The sequence below is a fragment of the Herpailurus yagouaroundi genome, unplaced genomic scaffold (genome assembly GCF_014898765.1).
Source record: "Herpailurus yagouaroundi ecotype Mexico unplaced genomic scaffold, PumYag 67209, whole genome shotgun sequence".
Taxonomy (NCBI): domain Eukaryota; kingdom Metazoa; phylum Chordata; class Mammalia; order Carnivora; family Felidae; genus Herpailurus; species Herpailurus yagouaroundi.
This window is the reverse complement of record NW_024420049.1, coordinates 289,985-313,488: the sequence shown is the minus strand read 5'-3', so window position 1 is coordinate 313,488 and position 23,504 is coordinate 289,985. Positions and strand designations below refer to the sequence as shown.

Sequence of the window (23,504 nt, the reverse complement as noted above, 5' to 3'; positions counted from 1 at the left end):
GAACATATGATTTCTGGGCAATCAGTTTCAGGATAGGATATATATTTTCTGCCCAATTCCCCAAGAGATCACACTAACCTTGTATAAGTGATTAAGAAGGCCCCATCCCTGGACCTCATGACAAAGCAACCATGTGGATATGTTGGTGGAAGGAGCAAGAGAGGGCAGCTCAGGGAAGAGGCTGAGAGCATCATGAAGCATTAGTGATTTCAAGAAATTTCCAATCCTTCTCTGTATCATTTTTGTCAAGTCGAGATTTATCGTATTTTCTAAAACTATAGAAAAGTAGAGTTTTCAAATAAGAGCCCAGCCACTGGCCGTGCCCATCTTGCTGCCGAGGGTCAAAGGATGATAGAACATTCTTACAGTAGTTAACTATACAGTAGCCACATTTTGAAACCCGAAGCACCCAACCCGTCAGTATGTTAGCCAGAGTTCCTAGAGTTCCGAAAGGTTTGTTCCTTCTAGGATACTGTTCTGCAACTTCATTAATGTCCTGTCTTCTGCCAGCATCCATGAGACAGTAACTGACCAGGTCCAGTAAGGGGCACTCTGACCGAGGGAGGGGAGGGGAGGGGAGGGGAGGGGAGGGGCGGGGAACCAAGACTCCCAGGGTTTGATGAATGTCCTGAAACTCAGTGGTGAGAGACTGGGAGCAAACGTGAAGTCCACACAGGCAGCGGGAAGAAAACGTACCTTAAGATGATGACACTAATGATAACCGGGCTGCTCAGCAATGACGCGGCACCTCAGCGGGACTGAAAACACGAGTTGTTTTTGAGGCTGAGCGGCAGCAGCCCTAAACTGAAAGCGACCCCGGACCCCTTTCCCCTCTCCTCTGACACCAGGGCGAACTTCAGGGAGGAGGAACTCAGGCATTAGAGCTCTGCTCTTATCAGGCCCACGTCCCCATCCTACCTAGTCCCATCGCGGGAGCGACTGTGGGTCAGAGGGTGGCCCGGAGTGCGAGGACGCCGGGAGGAGCCAAGGTGACTCGGGAGGGGACAGACAGGGCGCGGTGGGATGCACGGGGCCGAGGGCAAAGGGGAGAAAAACCTCACGAGTGTTCGGGCCACCGGGCAGGGCAGGCCCAAATGTGCTGTTACCACACGCCTGCCAGCAGGGGGCGCCAAAACCCCGGCCACGCTGCACACCTCTGCCGGTCAAGGAAAAACCGGTCTCTTCCTCCACCACTAAAAAGGAAGCCCAACACGTTATTGCACCCGGGGTACTGGAGAAAAGCGTGCCTCGCTAAACAGGCCTCGGTAATCAAATGAAAATAGTTGCCGGCTCCTCGTAGCTCGGTTTTGCACGAAGGGCTGGCAGCTGTTCTTTGGGGGGAAATCTTACCTCCCACTTCACCATCTTCAAGCAATGCCGCTGGCAACAGGGCCTCAAAGTAGAGACTCCACAAATGCGCGCACCCAGTCCTCCCCCACAGGCCCCAGAGCACAGCCACAAGCGGTGGGCAGAGCTCAGGCTCATTCTCACCGCGGCAGCGGGAGGCCGACCTGCAACACTGACCTTCACCGCGCACCTTAGGGCCCCAGAAGCAGCCAGCTGGGAATAAACTTCAGGAGAGGCCTATGGATCTTATTTCAACCTATTATCTACGACAACCTGCTCAAAGCTTAGAATGACCTGCCCATCTCTGTTGTCATGGCCAATAATCACGGAAAAACGGATGGATATAAGGCAACTCCCAACCCACTAGAGAGGCAGCCAGTGGCCACTCTCCCTGTCATGCAACCCACAGGGGCACAGGGCACTTCAGTTATGATTTACTTAAGTAAATCAGTCACCATTCTATTGGGCTGGGTGAATGACATGGCATAACCCAGGGACCCAGGCCTCAGAAGCAGAATGGGGAAAATTAAGGGACAAATAACTCAGTGTCTTCAATAAATATATTGCAGGCCAAAAACAAACAAACAAACAAACAAGCAAAAAAGAACATACAGGATTAAAAGAGACTTAAACAGACCATCTGAATGCAATGTGGGTATATGTCATATGGATACTGATTCAAACAAACCAAAATGTAAAACCTTGGAGATGGGAAATTTTGAAAACTGGCCGGATAACCGATGATATTAAGGGATTACTGTTAAGTTTTTGGTATGACAGTAGGGTACTGTATTCATGATTTTTAAAAACAGTTGTTACCTTTTAGAGACACGTACTTAAATATAATGAAATGATACATCTGTATTTGTTTCAAAACACTTGATAAAACAAACTATAATCTGATGATCACTGCAGGTAGGTGATAAGATATATGAGGCTCATTGTACTTTCTCTACTTTTAGATATATTTGTTTTCATAATAAAGTTTTCATATATGTTTTCATAATAAAAAGTAATAACAAGTTTTTAAGTTCTTATACAAAATATGCAACACAGAGCCTCATACCATTATGATTTGAGGATGCTTCATACAAATTATAAGCAAAACTTTCATGTTGCCTTAAAGTAAGGGGAAAAATGCAGGTGGATGAATTCTAAAAAGTTCCACACATCCATTGGTAGCTACAATTTACAAATTCAATACATCATTCCCAAGATTAGTAAAAAGGCAAATGTTTTAAAAGAAGGCCTTAAAAACACACATTTTGCAAACAATCAGCTGCAAGTTTAGGAATTCTAAGTTTTCTGCATTCTCAGAACTCAAAAAGTCTCCAAGAATTCTTTAGATCAGTCCCTTTTCTGGATACATTTATATGAGGTCATCGTTCATATATTCAACAAACACTGAACACCTACTAAGTGCTCAGTTCCATCGTAACGGTGAAGACACAAGCCTTACCCTCCAGAAGTGGATATTCTAGATGAGGCTGCAGACATGGTAATGGGCTATTATAACAAAATGTGCTAAGATTCTAAGCATGTGTATGTGTCTGTAAACTTTTATTTTGAAGAATAATTCGAAGAGGTGGGGTCACTGACACAGCACGTTATGTTGGAGGATGGCAATAATTTACTTCACACATGTCGCTGCTATTGTTCTCCACTCTGAATGCCTGGAACGCCAGCTCTTTAAAACTGTGGCTCAAATGTGAGATATTTCATACCAACTAGGTAGAGAAGTAGTAGAATTTCACACAGGAACTATGGCTACCCCTAAAGTTTTGACAAGAGGTAAATAATACTTAACGTTTCAAAGCTTAAAACCGTTCCTATGAGATAAAAACCCAAGAGCCTCTTCCATCTCCCACCTAAAGTCACTTATTTCACCATGAAAAAACCCTGTGGAAATAGCCATGAGTTGCTTTATGGTGGAATACATCCCTGGATAGTATCTTAACACCTTTAAGTGATTCACTAAGTTTGACCATTCAACAGTGTATCTATTGGTTGGTTTCCCTAAAGACGTTCCCTCCAAACACAATACCTTCAGCTCAGCACAAGTTCATTCCATATTCAGATTTTTCAATTATAGTGCTTATACTGCCATTTTGGTCAGGATAATTACAGCAAGCATATAAATAGCTCTCTTTCTGTAATCTAAAAGCAACTTAAAAAAAGAAAGTAGACACCAAGATACCAAGTCTTTCATGCTTAAAGGCAAATATATTCAGTTCCTTTCCATGCAACACATAAGGTATCTATATGCTTATTGTTTCTTTCCAAAGCAAGTCTGCGACAACCTCTGAGGATCCACTCATCCTCCAAGCTGGGCCATCTTATACCATGCTCTGTTAAGTATCTTATATGGGAGGAGGGAAAGGAACATTTTTGCTGACCTACAGATTAGTCAAGTGGGGAGTGTGCTGGGAGAAGAGCTAACGTCTATGGTCTCTCCCGTTGCCATCGAGCTCACAGTAGGGCCATATCAACTTGTACCGACAGATGCCTATAGAAGCCATTCAGATATGCTGCAGCAGGGAAGAGGAAGGCACAGAAGAAGAGAAGCAGGAGATACTTGATGTCTATGATGGAGTGTAGAGGCTGCTGGCTGGAAAACACAGGAATAATGGAAGTGAAGTTGACCTCTTTAGGATGCCATGCCAAGTAGAAAGCCTCCGAAAAATCCACCAGTCACTAGAATGTTCTTCTTCACAAATGATACTACCTAGAAACAGAACAGAGCACAAATGGGTTGTTTTGCTAAGGACCTTATTATTAGGAACCGCGTGTCTTTTACCCTATGCAATCCCCACAACATGGGCTCTGATCAAGGCGGTAGCAGGGGTGTGAAGTGATGAAATTCAAGAGATAGTTTCAAGATGGGACTTCGAATGGATGACTAGCCATATGAGGGATTAGAAGGAGAAGCCAAAGGCAACTCCTTGGGTTCGGTCTTCAGTAATGTCTGTTACAGAGCTAAGAAATCTGCCTGAGAATTCATTCAGGAACAGGGAAGGACAGAGTTCACAGGGAAGTTATGGGAAAAGAATAAAGCTGTATTCAATAAACTGGTGACAGCTTACAATTTAAGTTTATATATATATGTGTGTGTGTGTGTGTGTGTGTGTGTGTATGCATATATATATACATATACATATATATATACACACATATACATCTATACACACACACACACACATATATATATATATATACACACACACACACACACACATATACACAATTTTTTTGAGAGAGAGAGCAGGGGAGGGGTAGACAGAGAGGAAGAGAGAGGATCCCAAGCAGGCTCCACACTGTCAGCACAGAGCCCAACATGGAGCTCGAACCCACAAACTGTGAGATCATGACCTGAGCCAAAATCAAGAGTCACATGCTTAACTAAGACACTCAGGTGCCCCTACAGTTTCCAAATTCACTTCTTCCATTCTCTCTGACACCTACTTTCCAATAGAGGCTGCTCATTCTGAAGTCTCTTCTCCAAATCTCTCTACCCACTCATCCTGTCCATCCATCAGTCCATCTGTCCATCTACCCACCCACTCCCCTCTGAGGCCTCTTCTCAATTAGATGCCACGGATTTGCATTCTCACACCTCAACGCATCAGAAGATGATTAAAATAAGGATATCTTAAGTTCACAAAGCCTCTACCTGCTGTCTACTCATCTGCAGCTCAGAACATGCACTCAGCACCCTTTGGGTCTGATGACCATGCTCTATCAATTTCCATTTGAGAGACCTTTGGTAAGTCATTCAGACTGCCTCTTTTCCCCAAGTACAACTATCACCTTAGAAAGCATTCACTGATGGGGCGCCTTGGTGGCTCAATTGGTTAAGCATCTGACTTTGGCTCAGATCATGATCTCATGGTTCATGAGTTCGAGCCCCTCGTCAAGCTTTCTGCTGACAGCTCGGAGCCTGGAGCCTGCTTCAGATTCTGTGTCTCCTTCTCTCTCTGCCCCTACCCGACTTGTGCTCTGTCTCTCTCTCTCTCTCTCAAATATAAATAAACATTAAAAAAAATTAAAACTGAAAAGCACTCATTGCGACAACACATCCAATATCCCAGCCTAATCATTTCATGAACTCAAGCAAAGTGGTGAGTTCATCTCCCAACCATTTAAGCCACTCACACCCCGGCCTTCTCCTCTGGGGCTCTCTAGCACTCTTCCTCCCACTATGTCTACGTCTCCCTATGTCAGTTCCACTTGTCTCCTGGACTTGAGGCCTTGTCTTTTGCCATCTACCATCAGGGGGAGTGAAAAAAATCATACGAATTCCTGAAGTAATTGTTTCCATTCATTATCTTTTTCTTACTTCCTACTCATTCCTCAACTCGCTACCATTTGGCCTTCAACTCCACCACCCCACCAAAACTACTGTTGCCAAAGTCACTGATGATTTTACTGCTAAACACTGAATTTCTCATCCTCATTCCCTGGCTTCCCAGGTAAGAGCATGGGCTCTGAGGGGGGAACCAGCCACTAACCCCAGGGCCTGTGACAGTTCCAGACCATGAACAGGAATACAAAAATTTGTGGAATCAATTACAAACCTTTTGGCTAGTTTATAACAAATTCCCTCTGTGAGTCAACAGTTAGTTCTAATCAAACATTAGGCTAATACCTTTGACTATATACACTTCCCACGTCTTTGAAGAAGTTTTCAACAATCATATATTACTTTTGTAAACACCTGAACAATAAACTTTTGGGAAAATGAAAATAGTGTCAGTTTTATAACCCTGAGCTTGAGGTGGGGGGATAGGAGTGGGAGGGACCACCTGCACTCCTGGGCCCTCACAGATGCTCCTTTCCATTCTGGGCAAAGGACCAGTTTCGGCCTGCCACCCACCACCACAGAGAGACTGCCATTATGCGCCTGGCGAGGGGACTTGTCCGTTCAGTACTTTCTAGTCTGCTAACTCATTTACCACTCATCTATCTGCTTTTCAACTTCTAAAAATTTGCTGACGTTTCTTGTCTTCTGCCATTCTTTTCCTGTTCTCTCGGTCCTTCTGGGTTTAACCTGTTTTATTTTGTTACCATCATTTGGCAGTATTTCAAGGCCAAGGCCTGTTGCAATTTACCTCTAAATCCTCCCTCTGCACTCATTCCAACCCCTTTCTCTGTGAATGCAGAAAAGCATGGCTCCAGGCCGTGCAAGGTAGAAGGCACCTTCTTGACTCCTTGATCCTATTTATTTCTTGCTCCCCCCACTGCAGTGCACTTATTTCCTTACACCCTTAACATATTTCTAGAGGTAATAAAGAAGAAGCGAAATACAGTCTTTTGAAAAGGAAGGACTTCTCCTGTCCAAGCGCCAGCCAGTATAACCAGACCTGGTTCTATGCGGTAGAGCAGGCTTGGCACAATACAGCCTGTAACCCAAAACCAGCCGGCTGCCTGTTTGAAATAAAGTTTCCTCGTGACACAGCCACACCCACTTGTCTGCATATCATCTGTGGGTATTTTCATGCAACGTGATGGAGCTCAGTAGTTGTGACAGAGGCCACAGGGCCTACAAGGCTGGAAATATTTATCGTCTGGCCCTTTATGAAAAAAGTTTGCCCACCTCTGGGCTGGATACTCTGGCTAGTCTCTGTACGTGTAAAACATAGACATTTCAGAGAAGGGTGTGCATGGAGACAAAGTATGACTTAAAGCCATCTATATCCCATTTGCCGCACTGCCCCAATTCCTACAAGAAATTCAAGGCATGACCCAGCCACGTATGTACACGTATCACTTTGTGTTCTCAGTCACTGATAAAGGCCACCAACACATTACCCGGCTGTGAAACAAGGCCTCTCAGGTGAAGGTACTCCATCTAAGGCCGACACTTTTCACACTGCAGGCAAACAAAACAGTCTCACCTCCTCTGCTTTGCTTTTGACCTCGCTGGGTATCTGGCTGCTCTTACGGATCTTCAGTTGTTCCTTGGCTTTCTTCATGTCCTTCTCTACTCGCTGCCAGTCAATCTTGATGTACCCAGTATGGTTTGCAAGCTAGAGTTTCAATAATGACAGCAAGAAATAAGAAAGATAGGCTTGTTATTTCTGTTCATTAGGGTTAATCACTGAAGCACATTATCAAAAACCTATCTGATTTTCCATTTCTGGAGACATCTGCCATCCCGTTCATTGCATGACAATGGCATTGACTCCACATCTCAGTGTCCACCCTATGTGCAAGACCCCATGCCTGATGCCAGATCAATAGACTGGCCTTTGGTGACCGCTGGCAACTGTTTTACTTTATTTGTACTCTTATCCCTCACTAAGAACTTTTAAGTTCGTTTAAAAATATAAAATGGTAAGATGAAAATCAGAATTGAAACCCAAACTCAAGATTTCAGGGGAAGACACCTTACTGACCTTCGAGCCAACATAAGCACGAGTTTTCTGACAATGTAGTCATCGCTGTTGCTCAGAAAGAAATCCTCTAGGACATGGCTGCACAGAGATTTCTTACGAGCAACTTCGTATACTGGGCACTGAGAAAAATACAACCAAATATACATATAGAATATGCCTACTTCTCTTTATAAAGACGGCAGACACAAACACTAAAACTCAAAAAAAAAAAAAAAACAATTTCAATGAGAATGTGTGAATAGGATAAAAATGATTCAAGTAGGGGCATCTGGGGGGCTCAGTCAGTTGAGGGTCCTACTCTTGATTTCAGCTCAGGTCATGATCTCACAGTTCATGAGATCGAGCCCCACACGGGGCTCCTCACTGACAGTGCAAAGCCTGCCTGGGATTCTCTCTCTCTGTCCCTCTCCCACTTGTGCTCTCTCTGAAAATAAATAAAGTTAAAAAAAATGATTCAAGTATGTTGTTTTCTGATGGATTAATGTTGTCCCAGGAATGAAGAGACTGATTATACCCCACCAATGAATCTTCCACTGATACCGCTTCTCTCCACCGAAGTTTGGATTTCTCAAAGTATCTCAAATTGAAACTCTCCTCTCTGTAGTCTCCTACAGAGCATTGTGGCTCTTCCTCTAGTCTCTGTTTTATTTCACGGCACCACCAACCAGTCACCCACCCAAACCAGGCTGGAAAAAGTATTTGCAGTCCATATAATATACAAAACATTAGTATTCATAAAAACTGAAATTCTTCTCCATATCAGAAAGGAGGCAAATTGTTGCTATTTGTAGACATCTCTGTCTACATAATCTCAAAGAATCCAACCCAAAAAATAAACTGGAGTGCTGGGTGGCTCAGTCAGTTAAGTGTCCAACTTTGGCTCAGGTCATGATCTCCCGGTCTGTGGGTTCAAGCCCCACATTGGGCTCCGTGCTGACAGCTCAGAGCCTGGAGCCCGCTTCAGATTCTGTGTCTCCCTCTCTCTCTGCCCCTCCCCTACTGGCACTCTGTCTGTCTGTCTGTCTCTCTCTCTCTCAAAAATAAATAAACATTAAAAGAAATTCAGGGGCACCTGGGTGGCTCAGTCAGTTAAAATTTAGAAGGAGCAAAAATTATGAAAGCAGCCACGATGCTCCTGAATGATATGGGGAGGAGCCTGTATTACCAACTATCAAGTAGAAAGTTGACCAGACAACTCGAATCAGATCCACACGTCTGGATTAACAGATGACAGATGCCACACTACAAATACTGAGGGAAGACTCACTACATGCTGCTAGCACAATGACGAGTACAAAGGAAAGGAACCTGGATCCCTGTGTGAAACGTCAGGCCTAGCGCCACCCGCATCCCTCTGGTGACCAGTAGCGTGAGTGCACAGCATGGACTCTCCAGGTCTCACCTCCCTCAGCAAGGAAGCGTTTCTAGTAGCAATTGCTTCTGTCAGTCACTGCCCCTCCAAAAAACAGAGGGTACGCTCAGATTGAGACATTTTGTCACGTATATTAATACTGAATCGTTCTGTTGTACGCCTGAAACTCACATTGTATGTCAATTATACTTCAAGTGAAGAAAGCTTTAGGTGAAAGAAAAAAGATATTTGAAAGCAACATTAAGGTATTTACAGAGTCTGGGGCAGGGTTGGGGGAGCACAGGGAGAGAGCTGTCACTGCACTTCTGCCCCACGGGGCAGGAGGAAGGAGAGAGGGGGAGATATGAGGGGGCCCACGACTTGCAGCGAGTCTGACCTCCTCGAGAGACGAAGCGAGGCCCGGCCCTGCAGCAGCCACCTCCCCCGTGTAACTACATGGGACCTCCGGCCACAAGCACACACCCTCCCCTCCCCGAACTTCTGACCCATGGAAACTGTGAGAGAGAAATACTACACCCAACGGAGCCGGGCCCCGGCCTCTACCCTGGCCCGCCAGGTGCCAGCCCCCTCCTCCTGCACGGTCCTTCTTCCCCTGACCCATCTGGGAGACTCACTGCACCTGCAGTTCGAAGGCAGCACCGACCTTGCTGAAGTGAGGGCTGTCAACCATGGAAGGAGGCAAAGGGCTAGGAATTTGGAGACTGTGGCACAATCCAACAAGTTCTGTCTCCTACAGAGCAGTGCTTCTCCAGGAGTGTACAAGTACTCAGATGGGCAACTGCATCTACCTCCTATGGAATCGGGGGGCGGTGGCGGGGGGACGAGGTCTCAAGCACCAGCGGTCTTTAAACGTCCTCAGGTGATTCCAATGTGGAGTCAGGTGTGCAAAGCAATGCCAAATGCTGCCTCAGAGAATCAATACCCAGTAGTTCTGAAATCAACTCCGGGCCAAACACACAAGACTGAATATCATTTAGCCCTCGTCTCCTTGGCTGCTCTGGGATCAATGTGCCCTGGGCAAAATAATAGTATCACAAGGTACTTGCATCACACTTCATATTTTTGAAATCACGTTTCATATTTCAACTGGTCTTGAAAACCCTATGAGGGAACTATGATAAGGAATATTCCCTGTTATAAATTATGAAATAAAATGTGACTAGTAGTTGATGAAAGTGGACTCAAATGCTCACTAGAATTTCAGATAGTACGCTAAAAACAAGGGCAAAGGCTGTTCTGGTGTAATACAGCCAGGACTCAAGTATGGCTCCTCACATCACATTCCCCATGGGCAAGGGGGACTTCCAAACACCCCGGAACACGTCACATACAGACCTGAAGGAGAAAAAATCCACCTCCCACAGCTGTTGCAGCCAACTTTCCAACCTTCTGGAATATGAAACCCGTGCACCTACAAAAACCAAACCAATATCAGACAAGTCGACAAGCTGTCAAATACACAGAAACATGTACTTCTAACAATGTTCAGATCGTAATTACCTTGGGATGATCCAGCTCCTTCCCACTCTTATACAACATAAGGAAGGAACAAAGGCTCTGCACTCAGAAAGACCCTGATTCAAATTTTACCTCTACCACTTACTAATTTTGAGCAAATCCCTTAAAGCTTTTAGGTTGCAGGGTGCCTGAGTGGCTCAGTCGGTTGGGCAACTGACTTCAGCTCAGGTCGTGATCTCACAGTTCATGGGTTTGAGCCCCGAGTCGGGCTCTGTGCTGACAGCTCGGAACCTGGAGTCTTCTTCGGATTCTGTGTCTCCCTCGCTCTCTGCCCCTCCCCCGCTCATGATCCCTCCCTCTCTCTCTCTCTCTCTCTCTCAAAAATAAATAAACTTAAAAAAAATTAAAAAAAACTTTTAGGGGTGCCTGGGTGCCTCAGTTGGTTGAGTGTCCGACTTCGGCTCAGGTCATGATCTTGCAGTTCGTGAGTTCCAATTGTGTTTCTATATATAAGCAGCGAACAATCCAAAATTGATATTTTAAAATACCATTTACGATAGCATCAAAAAGAAGATGTGCAAGACCTACAAAGCATTGCTGGGAGAAATTAAAAGAAACCCAAACCAATCCATAAACCATGTTTATGGATCAATGCAATGCCAGTCAAAATCATATCAGGCTTTTGGTAGAAATTGGCAGCAAGCTTATTCTAAACTTCATATGAAAATGCTGCACTGGGTGTTATATGGAAACCAATTTGACAATAAATTTCATATATTAAAAAAAAAAAAAAGAAAATGCTGTGTACCCAGAACAGTGAAATCAACTTAGAAAAACAATGTTGTAAGATTTATGCTACCTGATTTCATGACTTATTATAAAGTTATCGTGATCAAAACAGTGTGATGCTAGCACAAAGATAGACAAATCAACTTAACAAAGAGTTTAGAAACAGGGGTGCCTGGCTGGCTCAGTGGGAAGAGCATGTGACTCTTGATCTCAGGGTCATGAGTTCAAGCCCCACAGTGGGGGTAGAGATTATGTAAAAATAAAATCTAAAAAAAAAAAGTTCAGAAACAGACATATAGTTAGTTGATTTTTGACACGAGTGCAAAAGCAATTCAGTATAGAGAAGTATAGTCTATTCATCAAACCATGTGGACACAATTACATATCATATGCAAATAAAGAACTTAGATTCCTACCTTGCAACATAAACAAAAAGCAAATCAAAATGGATCAATGGATCATGGTCCTAACCAAAAAATCTAAACCTATATATCATCTAGAAGAGAACACGGAAGAAAATCTTGGTGATCCTGGGTCAGGAAAATATTCTCACACATGACACCAAAAGCTACAGGTATAAAAGAAAGAGCCAATAACTTACATTTCAAGGTTCAGAACTTCTGTTCTTTACTGTTAAGATAATAAACTGCTATAGAGTAGAAGAATTTATTTGCAAACCACATATCTGATATAAAACTTGTACCTGGAGTGAAGAACTCTCATAACTCTGTTATGAGAAAATCAACATCCCAATAAAAATATGGAGAAAAGAAAACAGATACCTCATCAAAGATATATGGATGGCAAAAATAAATCCATGAACAGATGCTGACATCATTAATCGTTAGTGAAATGCAAATTAAAGCCACAATGAGATACCACTTTCCACCCACCAGGATGGCTGTGATCAAAACGACATACTGCCAAAGTGTTAGGGCTGGTAGAGGTGTAAGATAGTACAGGCAGGCACTTTAGAAAAGCATATGGCAAGTTCTTAAGAAATTAAAGCATTCCACCTATAATCCCCAGCCATATTATTCACAGGTATTGACCCAAAAGAAATGAAAGCATACATTCACAGAGACTTGTACACAAGTGTTCACAGCAGTTTTACCCCCAAAGTGGAAACAAACCTGTATCTAACAAAGGTAAATGGATAAACAAAATGGTTCATCCACACAGCGGATTACTACTCAGCAATAAAAAGGAATGAACAACTGATTTGAAAAAAAAAAAAACAGCACAGATGAACCTTCAAGTTAACATGCTAAGCACAAGAAAGCAGCCAAACAAGAACACATACTGTATAATTCCATTTATCTATAATTCTAGAAGATGCAAAGTAATCTGTAGTGATAAAAAGCAGATCAGTGGTTGAGAGAGGCATAAAAGGGATTATGAAGAGGTATGAAGAAACTTTTAGAGTGATAGATGTGCTCATTACCTTGATTGTGGTGATGATTTATAGGTGTATATATGCCAAAATTTATCAAATTGTATACTTTAAACAACCATATCTTATGATATGCCAATTTATTAAACTGTTAAAAAAATAATAAAGAACAGCCAAGAAATTCCTAAAAACCAAGATGGCAGTTGCGGTTCCACACACACACACACACACACACACACACACACACACACACACACGCAGGTCTGACACATGGCAGAGCACTGGGGGGAGGACAGCATATCCAATAAAGTGAGTTGGGACAAGTGGGTATTGTACGTGGAAAAAAAGAAAGAAGTGTCGACCAACACTAAACACCAAAAACGATTCCAGGTGGATTTATAAATGTAAATGTGAAAGGTAAAACAATAAAGTTCTAGCGTGTGGGGTAGGCCAAAAAAATTACTTCAACAGAACATAAAAATTACTAACTATTAAGGTAAAGATCGATAAAATTGACATTGAAAATACTACACGTTCATCAAAAGACACCAAAAGGCAAATGAAAAGACAATCACAGAATGCAGAATGTGCAAAAATACCTGCAAAATGTACAACCAATAAAGAATTCGTATTCAGAATACATAAAGAATGCTTCCAACTCTCAATAAGAAAAAGAATGACAACATAAGAGAAAAATTACAAAAGATTAAAAATGAGACTTCATCAAAGACGAGGTCCAGAAGGGTCATGGAACACACGTAAAAGCTGTTCAATTCCACCAGTACTCAGGGAAATGCAACGAAAACCATGTGAGATGCCACGATCAGACCACCAAAACTTTCGGTCTGGCAGTACCAAGTGCTTACAAGAATGTACAGCATCAGGAACATCAACCCTTGCTGTGGAGAGGCAAACAGTTACAATCACTTTTGGAAAGTGGTTTTTCAAATCAAGTAACAGTTTGACATTACCCAGCAAAGCTGAAGACACTTAAACCTCACGACCCAGCAATTCAACTCCTGGGTCTAGACCCTACAAAAAAGTGCATATGTATGGACCAAGAAATTTATATGGAGTGTTCATATCAGCAGTGTTTAAATTAGCCAAAAATTGAACCAACCCAAGTGTCAGTCATCACCTGGATAAGAACACTGTGGTATACTCATCTGATGGAATTCTAAACACCAATGAAAACAAAGGAACTACAACTACACGCATGGTCACGTATACGAAAGAAGTTGAGAAAAAAGGGAAGACTCAAAAGAATACACAAGTGCGTCTATTTAAAGTTCAAAAGCAGGTCAACGACAGTATAATATTTCCTGATTGAACTGCTGTTAAAAGTAAAAAGAAAGCAAGGAGCTCAGGACAGCGTTCATCTCTAGAGTTTTTGGGGTGCCAGCCACATGTTTTCAACCTGAGTGTCTGTTAAACAGGTGCTCACTCCATATGTATTCATTAATGTCATATGCGCTGTTCTATAGATTATGTTGTACAATAGGAGTTTTAAATGTAGAATGGAGAGATGAGATTGATGCATTATGTCTTCCTGACTAAATCTATTAAACCTGTTGAGTTTACTACAAATAAATCCATAGGCTGTGTCACATTAAGAACGTTACCATCTGACACAGCTAAGAAACAAGCGGCTAGCTCCCTAGTATACCACTTTCTGGCTCTGAGACCCTGGACCTTCTAAGCCTTAGTTCCTATAAAATGAGAATGATTACAGTACCAATTTCAGAGTTGTTGTGAGAAGGAAATGAGCTATCTATATACATACTTTACATATTTGTGTATTTTTGCATTCTCCACTTCTCAGTGTGGAGAAAAGGGAACCCTTGTGTACTCTTGCTGGGACTGTAAACTGGTACAGCCATTGTGGAAAACAATATGGAGGTGCCTCAAAAAACTAAAAATAGAACTGCCATATGATCCAGCAATTCCACCTCTGGGAATACATCTAAAGGAAATTAAAACATGAACTCAAAAAGATATTTGCACCCCCATGTTCACTGCATCACTGTTCACAATAGCCAAGACATGGAAACAACCTACGTGTTGATCAATGGGTGAAAAAATATGAGATATGATCTATCTATCTATAGAGAGATATTTTCACACACACACACACACACACACACACACAATGGACTATTATTCAGCCACGGGGGGGGAAATCCTATCAATTGTGACAACATGGATTCACCATGAGGACATGATGCTGAGTGAGGTAAGTCAGACAAATAAAGACAAATACTGCAAGATCTCACTTATATGTGAGATCTTATACGTGCAATCCCTTATTTAAAAAACTTTTTCAAATTTCATGTTTATTTTTAAGAGTGAGAGACAGAGCTCAAGCAGGGGAGGGACAGAGAGAGAGGGAGACACAGAATCCGAAGCAGGCTCTAGGCTCCAAGCTGTCAGCACAGAACCCAATGTGGGGCTCAAAGTCATGAACCGCAAGATCATGACCTGCGCCAAAGTCGGATGCTCAACCAACGGAGCCACCCAGGCACCACATGTGCAATCTCTTATGTGTACAGTCTAAAATAAACACAAAACTCATAGAAAACGACATCAGATTTGTGGTTACAGGGGGCTGGGGGAGGGGGAACTAGATGAAGGTGGTCAAAAGGTACAAACTTGGAGTTATAAATAAGTATTAGGGACATAACGTACAATGTACTGTCTGCAGCTAACACTGCTGTATAAGAAAATGGTTATGAGAGTAGATCCTGAGAGTTCTCATCACAAGGAGAAAGTATTTTCTTCTCTTTTTACTGTATGTATACAAGATGATGAATGTTCATTGAACCTACTGTGGTAACCATTTCACAATATATGTAAGTGAAACCATCATGCTATATACCTTAAACTTACCCAGTGATGCATATTTATTTCTTGATAAAACTGGAAAAAAATGAGGATAGATAATACCAGTACCAATTTCAAGAGTTGTGAAAAGGAAATGAAATATGTAAGTACTCAAAATACTGCCTGGAATGTAATAAATACTCACGTGTATAACCACAACCATTAAGTAGCACTTTAACAAGATGTTTAGATGAATGCTACACATTAAGTGATCAATTTCACAAAAGTTCATGTGTTTTCACTGGTTAAGGAGGTGGTTCCCACGAGTGCAATACTAAATCATGCAAAAAAAGATACTGGACATCTTTCATATCACTTACCATCCAGTGACACCTCCAATTACCAGCTGGGTGGCCACGCTGTATTTTTCAGCTGAGGGCCCAGATTCCTGCCCAAATAGCTTGCGCCACCATGGCTGCTTTTTAGCAAATTCTGCAAGGTCCAGTGACTCAAAATTTCTCTCAAAGTTTCCTACAAGAATTAAGATACAGAATAAGAAAATACTTACTTTTACAATAAATCATAATTCTTAACTAGATTGAGATTTTTAAGAAACAGGTATTGTAATAAGAACCTCCAAATATTATTATATTTTAAATAGTAAATTAACTCTGAAATCGTGGATAGCATTTTTAAAAATCAGAATAAAATCAACAAATAATAGCTGCCTTAGAGAAAAAAATAACTAGACAATTTAGAATTAGTGCTCTAATTTTTCCTCTTGAATTTAAAAACAAGCAAAGGACCTACAAAAGCCTGCTAGTAATAATTAGTATCTTAAATGAAATGGATTTTTTTCATTTGCCTCTCCTTTTAATGTTTGTTTATTTTTGAGACAGAGACAGAGTGCGATTGGGGGAGGGGCAGACAGAGAAGGAGACACAGAATCCAAAGCAGGCTCCAGGCTCTGAGCTGTGAGCACAGAGCCTAATGCAGCACTCGAACTCATGAGCCGTGAGATCATAACCTGAGCCGAAGTCAGACACTTAACTGACTGAGCCGCCCAGGCGCCCTTGCCTCTCCTTTTTGAAGAGTCACTCAGTACTATTCAGTAGCCCACAAATTCACAAATTCTTACTACTATATGAATCTCCATTGATAATAAGGATAAACGGTAATGTTTTATTGAACTCTTACTAGACAATGCTTACCAGGAAATGTGCTAAGCAACAAATACATATTTCTAATTAAATCCACAGAACATAGTAGGTACAAAAAAAAGGTACTATTTATTAACTCCACTTTCTAATCAAGAAATGGAAGCTCAGGGGTGCCTGGGGGGCTCAGTCGGTTAAGCATCCGACTCTTGGTTTTGGCTCAGGTCATGATCTCACCGTTCCTGAGCTAGAGCCCCGCATCGGGCTCTGCGCTGACAATGCAGAGACTGCTTGGGATTCTCTCTCTCCCTCTCTCTGTCCCTCCCCTGCTTGTGCACTCTCTGAAAATATATAAATAAACATTAAAAAAAAAAAAGAAATGGAGGCTCAGAGGTTAAGTGATTTGCCCAAGAAAGGAGAAAGAGTTAACAAAATGTCTAATCCCTTTCTCTGTGAGAAGATAATGCAGGGATAAATTTAATGAAATACGCACAAGACCTTTGCACTATAATAAAGAACAAAACACTGCAGGGAAACAGTGAAAATGACTGAAATTAATGGAGATATGTACTATGATTTGCAAGGCAATATTATTAAAATGTTCATTCTCTCCATATTGACGTATAGACTCAACACCATCCCAATCAAAAGGTAGGTTTTTATCTAGAAATTGACAGGCTGGTTCCAAAATGTATTTGGAGGTGCAAAAGACTTCCTTGAGTAGTGTTCCAGCTACTATGGCAAATTATGCCAAACCTTCATGGAGCTAAAGAATCATTTATAATGCTCTTAAACTCTGTGGATCAGGATTCAGATAGGATATAGTGTTACAGTTTACCCCTGTTACACGATGTGTGAGGATTCCGCTGGAAGGTTTACAGGCAGAAGGTCTGGAATCATCTCCCACACTGACATATACAGGCTACTTCTCTATGTAGGTTAATTTGGGCTTCCTTACAGCATGGTGCCTAGGCTCAAGGGTGGATGGCCCAAGGCAAGTAGTGAGAGACCAATGGAGTGAAGGAGCATGAGGGCCAGCCAGAAGCTATGAAAACCATTAAAGACCTAGCCCCAGAAGCCATGCAGCGTTACTTCTACCACTTTCTGTAGAAGTGGTCACAAACCCTTATGCAGATTCAAGAGGGAATGCATAGATCCCATCACTGAGTGGGAGGAGTATCAAAGTCACACCGAGAAAAGAGCAGCTGGAATGGGAGATATCGTTGCAGTTGTTTAGGAAAATCAAATGTGCCACAAGTGGTCAAAACAATTTTGGGGGGGGGGGAAGAACAAAGTTAAAGGAATTTCAAGACTTCTCATAAAGCTACAGAATACTACAGCTGCCTAATGTCAAGACTTACACAGCTACCATATTTGACGGTGTACCACTAACCTAAGGATACACAAATATTATCCATGGAAGAGAATACAGAGTCCACAAGTAGCTCTACACATACGGTCATGTGATTTTCAGTAACGTGGCACCAAGGTAATTTAATGGAGAAAGAGTCTTCTTAACAAATTGTGTTAGAACTACTAGTTATCTGTACTGAAAAAAAAATGCAATCCCTACCTTACATCAGACACGAAATATACTTCAAGATGGATCACAGACCCCAATTTAACAGAACCAAAATATGGACACGTGAGGAACTGGGTCTTCTAATGGCTTCACAAGTAGTTACATGAAAATTATTTTTCTTTCTTTTAATGTTTATTTTTGAGAGAGAGAGAGAGAGAGAGAGAGAGAGAGAGAGAGAGAGAGAGAGATGGAGCATGAGCAGGGGAGGGGCAGAGAAAGAGGGAGACACAGAATCAGAAGCAGGCTCCAGGCTCCCAGCTGTCAGCACAGACTCCAATGCAGGGCTGGAACCCATGAACGATGAGATCATGACCTGAGCTGAAGTCGGATACTGGTCGGAGGCTCAACCGACTGAGCCACCAGGCGCCATGAAAAATTATTTTTCTAATGTAACATTAAGCACCAGCACAACACAACAGTAAGACATTACTGCTGTGTTGATGAAGAAATTCTCTCCTTGGGTTAAAGAATATCAGTGAAAACAAGAATACGTTTTGAGTTTTGTTTTAATGTAACTTTACCAAAGCCCATCAGCTCTATAGGGGGCTCCAGTCAAAAGGGGTCCCTGAACCTGTATTTTTTAAGTGAATGAGAGCAGTCTACTCCGCAGGAAAATAATTAAATTGTGCATTCGAACCCCTTAGTCACTTAGATTTGGTGGGGTGCTGGTCAATGTTTACCAACCGGCTGGGAGTGATCTGCTGCGTACATCCATTTCCACTATGTAGTCACCCCCGGTGGGTGTGACATCACGACCCTAAGGGCTGTTAAGAGACGCACAGCAGCAGACCATACTGTTGTTTCCATCACATAGACACAATACATGTGAATAACCTCGAGAGCACACATAACAGCGAAACACAGCAAATAATTAAGAAGTGATGAATTCTGAATATCCTCACTGCCTTTGTTTTTAACATAATTTACGTAATTGGGGGGTTTACATAATTGGGTTTTCGATGATAGCTCTGTTTAGCAATAGGATATTGAGAGCCAGTAATGAACTAAATATAACCTGAAGCAGGATAATTAGTCGGGGAAGAAGCATGACTTAAAAGTCATGCTCCCGTGTATATTTTATTACAGGGAATCTTCCTGACCACGCGGACTAAATAAGAAACGATTTCAAAGTACAATCCGATGTGTACTACTCTTTGGAAGACATTAAAAGCGCAAGAGGAGGCTCCCTGCGCACAGAAAGAAGCTTGCCAGGTGTGGGGGACGAACGTGCAAAGGGACAAAGAAGCCGCCTCGGTCTGAAAGCGCCAGAGTGCTTCCGAGAACAAGGACAGAATGTTTCCCGGCTTAGGCTAATCGGGGCGGCGCCGGAAGGCTGAGCGAGCCCAACCGGAGACAACGCCTCGGGGCGGTTCGGTCCCAGCCCGGCGCCTGACCTTGGCCGGACCCTGGGAGCGGCCAGGCCAGCGGCGAGCCCAGGGCGCCCTCCCCGGCCGCGAGCGGCCCGGACTCCCGGGGGAGCTCTGCCGAGACCCGCCGGCGCGCGGCCCTCCCCCTTCCGGGACCCAGAGAGGCGGCTCCGCGTGGCGTCGGCGGTGCGCGCGCCTGCCTTTACCTTGACTGGAAGCGGCCATTTCGGCGAGCTCGTCTCGCGATGACGGCCGCAGGGCTTTGGCGCGATAGGACATGGAGTGGCGCGCCGCCGTCGCCGCCGCGAGGGGGCTTCCGGCACGTGGGCCAGATGTTTCCATTCCCACGGCGGCAGCGGAAGAGGCTGAGCGGCGCGCCCGGAGGTGGCGCCCCGCCCGCGCGCCAGGCTGCGTCACAAGGCTCCGCGGCCCCGCCCGGCAGGAGCGCCGAGCCGCGCGTGCGCGGAAAGCCTTCCCGGACTGACGCGCCCACGACCCGACCCTTCCCTAGTAAGGACTGTTTTACCCATTACATTATTAAAAATAACACTGGCTCGTGGTGTTAGTTCATGGAAATGTCGAGCAGATATTTATCGGCGCTTGCTCTGTGCCCGACTCCGTTCCAGCGCAGAAAGACATTTAAAAAAAAAAACGTTGCGATTTTACTGAGAAGCGCTTGGAAAGAAGAGCTTCCCTGCCTGCAGGGCCCGTGGAGCCCTTGGAGCTTGTGCCAGGGCGCGTCTCCCCGCCCCGCAGCTACTCCTGTCGCTCTCACTCCGTCCTAGTTAGTGGCCGCTTCCGCGTACCGAAGACCGGTGTTAATTCTGAACTCCTCTCTCAGCGCCACAAATCCACTTCAGCGGCAGCCCCCATCAATAGCCCTTCACAGTGAATCCGGCCATTTCTCACACTCCACTGCTACCGTCTTAGCCCAAGTCACAATCATTTCTTGCCCGCAGTTGACAGGTAGACCTGCTCCTACTCTTTATCCCCCTGAAGTCTGTCCTCTCCACCGCGGACGGAAAGATCAGTCTAAAAGGTAATTCTGATCACAGCCTTCCTCCATTCAGAACCCTAGCCCGGCTCCCTATTGCTCTCAGGGCAGAAGCCAAACTCCCTTTGCCGAAATGTAATCTCGGTGACACTTTCCATGACCATGCCCCTTTAAAATTGCAACCTGGTACACCCCTCTTTTCCCTTCCCCTGCTTACTTTCCTTTTGTGCACGGCTCTTAGTTCACCTTCTAACGTACGGTGTGAGGCACTCATGTATCATACGTATTGCTTCCATCAGTTGTTTATATTTCTCAAAGCTGTGTACCCAGTGCATGGAAGTGTAGCATAGGAGTTTGGAGCATGACTTCTGGAACTGGATTACATGGGTTGGAATGCTACCACTTGCAACCTCTGTGACCTTGGCCAAGTTGCCTAACCTCTCTGTGCTTCAGTTTCATCACCTGTAAAATGAAGACAAGAATAGCAGACCGCATTAAAGTAAAGTAACTTAGATCAGTTCCTGGCATATAGTACATGCCAGCTATTATGTCTGCATCCTCCTGCCTAGTAGAAGGTCTCAGCAAATGGTTACCAAAGGGGCTTCTTCCTACTTCTTTCCAAGCTGGACAGTACCCTACCAGTTGCTCCCAGGTACATTCGTACCTGTGCAGAACTGGGCTCTCAGTGATAACATTTCTTGTAGCAACGCTGGTGAAGCTTCTTCCTGTTATCTTCTATACTTTGAGGCCCTCCCCTGTCCCCCCAGATAAACATTAACCTGAGTAGGGCCTCTGCTTAAGCTCAGCACCGCTACCTTTTCATGTAAGGAGATCTATCCCATACCTCAATGCAAACCAACTTAAGCATCAGGTAACTACAATGCAGGATTAAAAAAATACATGAATGCTGGGTGGTTATGAGTGCTATCTACAGAACTGAAGCCAGGAGTGCTTCAGGAGTGAATCAGTAGTGCCGGTGGGGGTAGACAACTTACAACATAAATGTGGTGGACCATGTTTAAGCTCATTGAGAAGGCGAGATGTGAGCCAAGACTTGAAGGAGATATGGAAGTGGAAATGTGTAGAGGTCTGGGGGAAAGGTGTTTTAGGTAGAGAAAATAGCAAGTGCTAAGGTCTAGGTGCAAGAGAGTGCTTCATATTTTAAGGAAGAGCAAGAAGGCCAGTAGCCATAGTGATATGAGGCCGCAAGAGGTCTGGAGGAAAGGGCCGTGCAGATCATGGGAGATACTCTAGACCATGGTAAAGACGTAGGATTTTACTCTGAGTGAAGTCAGAGGCCAGTGGAGGGTTCTGAGCAAAGGAGTGACATGATCTGGTTTATAATTTTATTTTTTTGTGTTTTTTCTTGATGTTTATTTCTTTATTTTTGAGAGAGTGAGAGAAAGAGAATCCCAAGCAGGCTCCACATTGTCAGCACAGAGCCCCACGTGGGGCTTGAACTCATGAACCCTGAGATCATGACCTGAGCCGAAATCAAGGGTCGGAAGCTTAACTGGCTGAGCCACCCAGGCACCCCTGCTTATAGTTTTAAAAAGTCACTTGGTGGTGGCTATTCGAGGGGTAAGGGCAGAAACAGGGAGACTATTAGAATACTGGTTACTCTTGTTTGTGCAGGTGGATTCCAGAATCTCCAACAACATCCAGACCTCTTGCTGCTGCTGCTGCTGCTGCTGCTGCTGCTGCTGCTGCTACTAAGGAAGAAGGCTGGACTAAGCTAGGAATATGAATACACATTAAAGCTCCTCTTCACCTTGACCTCTCCGCCCCTCTCTTCCTTTCCTTAAAGGTTCTGCTAAAGCAGCATTCTTGTGTCCCTACCACTCTCAGAAGTGAATGGGTTAAGATTTAGTTCAGCCTCCCTTTTCCTATTCGGTTCTTCCTGTGGCTGCTTCCCACTGCCACAAAGGAAGCAATCTTCTCTGTTACTGCTTACTGCTAATGCTGCTGTAATAGCCAGCAGGTAAAGTTCCCTAAAATTCACAGCAAAAATTTTGGGACTTTTCTCTAAATCATAGAAAATTTACCTTTTTTCTCCTGGGAGCTGAAGATATTTTAGAGGAAAAGTATTCTTTCGCTTCTTCAGTTGAACATTGTCTAGCAATACGAGCCATGCAAATAGAACTCTCCACCTGCTTCTTTCTGTGCCTTTTGCCATTCAGCTTCAGTGCCACAAGAAGATACTACCTGGGCGCAGTGGAACTGTCCTGGGACTATATGCAAAGTGAACTGCTCAGTGAGCTGCACATGGACACAAGGTAATGGCATGTTTTACAGGGTCCAGTCAGGCTGTGAGAATGTGATTGGTTGGAGGAAGGTGCAGACATCAGGTTAGGGTAGCTGTGATGCTGGTTATATGGGATATCACAAATGCTAATTGCCAATTGTTGTCACAGATCTGAACTATTTGTTGATATGTTGCTCTGTTTTGTCCATTGCTTCTCTTTGTCACATGCCGCCACTCTGGAAACCAGACCGCAGAGTAGAGGGAGAACAAGGAGGCCAGGAGCCTGAGAGAGAACAAAACTTCCCCCAGCCTACCCCCAAGTTTCCATCCAGAGAAGCAGAGCCATGAGATCCCATCAATATTACCCACAACTTTAGTCTGTACTTCTGTGTGGGTGTGGTGTGGTTTTGATATCTTTGCCCGGTTTTGGTTTAAGGATTAGCCATGAGTTCAGAAGCTTTTCATCTTTTTGGGTTGCAGTGCATTTGGGGAGACTAGTATTAAATAATTTTTTCGATATTATCTATGATCATTGATTTATTCAGATTTCTCTGCCTCTTCTTCAGTCGAATTTTGTTGTATATA

General features: G+C 43.7%; 2 protein-coding genes across 3 annotated transcripts in view; one reads left to right on the top strand and one right to left on the bottom strand.

Annotated features, from left to right (window-relative positions):
- Positions 1–1,889: 1,889 nt before the first annotated feature.
- Positions 1,890–20,054, bottom strand: FUNDC2 (FUN14 domain containing 2). Its single transcript, XM_040467117.1, has 5 exons — positions 19,887–20,054; positions 15,955–16,105; positions 10,450–10,525; positions 7,242–7,373; positions 1,890–4,072 (listed from the first exon to the last, which is right to left on the bottom strand). The coding sequence occupies exons 1-5, from the start codon at positions 20,020–20,022 to the stop codon at positions 3,995–3,997; spliced, it is 573 nt and encodes a 190-aa protein (XP_040323051.1). The 5' UTR covers positions 20,023–20,054; the 3' UTR covers positions 1,890–3,994.
- A 106-nt stretch (positions 20,055–20,160) lies between these two features.
- Positions 20,161–23,504, top strand: part of F8 (coagulation factor VIII) — a 108,446-nt gene continuing 105,102 nt past the window's right edge. Inside the window, exons 1-2 of one of the 2 annotated variants that reach the window (XM_040467115.1) lie at positions 20,161–20,719; positions 22,855–22,950. In XM_040467115.1, the coding sequence (XP_040323049.1) occupies positions 22,910–22,950 (41 nt within the window). In that variant the 5' untranslated portion in view covers positions 20,161–20,719; positions 22,855–22,909. Of the gene's footprint in view, positions 20,720–22,615; positions 22,951–23,504 lie in introns of those variants that run through there. The other variant, XM_040467114.1, reaches the window with a different exon arrangement.

What these genes read in the sequence shown, in the direction of transcription:
- FUNDC2 (XM_040467117.1), bottom strand. Translation starts at nt 20,022, where the DNA reads ATGGAAACATCTGGCCCACGTGCCGGAAGCCCCCTCGCGGCGGCGACG. An exon ending in AATGGCCGCTTCCAGTCAAG is followed by an intron (nt 16,106 to 19,886) that starts GTAAAGGCAGGC and finishes TAATTCTTGTAG; the next exon opens with GAAACTTTGAGAGAAATTTT. An exon ending in GTGGATTTTTTCTCCTTCAG is followed by an intron (nt 7,374 to 10,449) that starts GTCTGTATGTGA and finishes TTGAAACTCTAG; the next exon opens with CTTGCAAACCATACTGGGTA.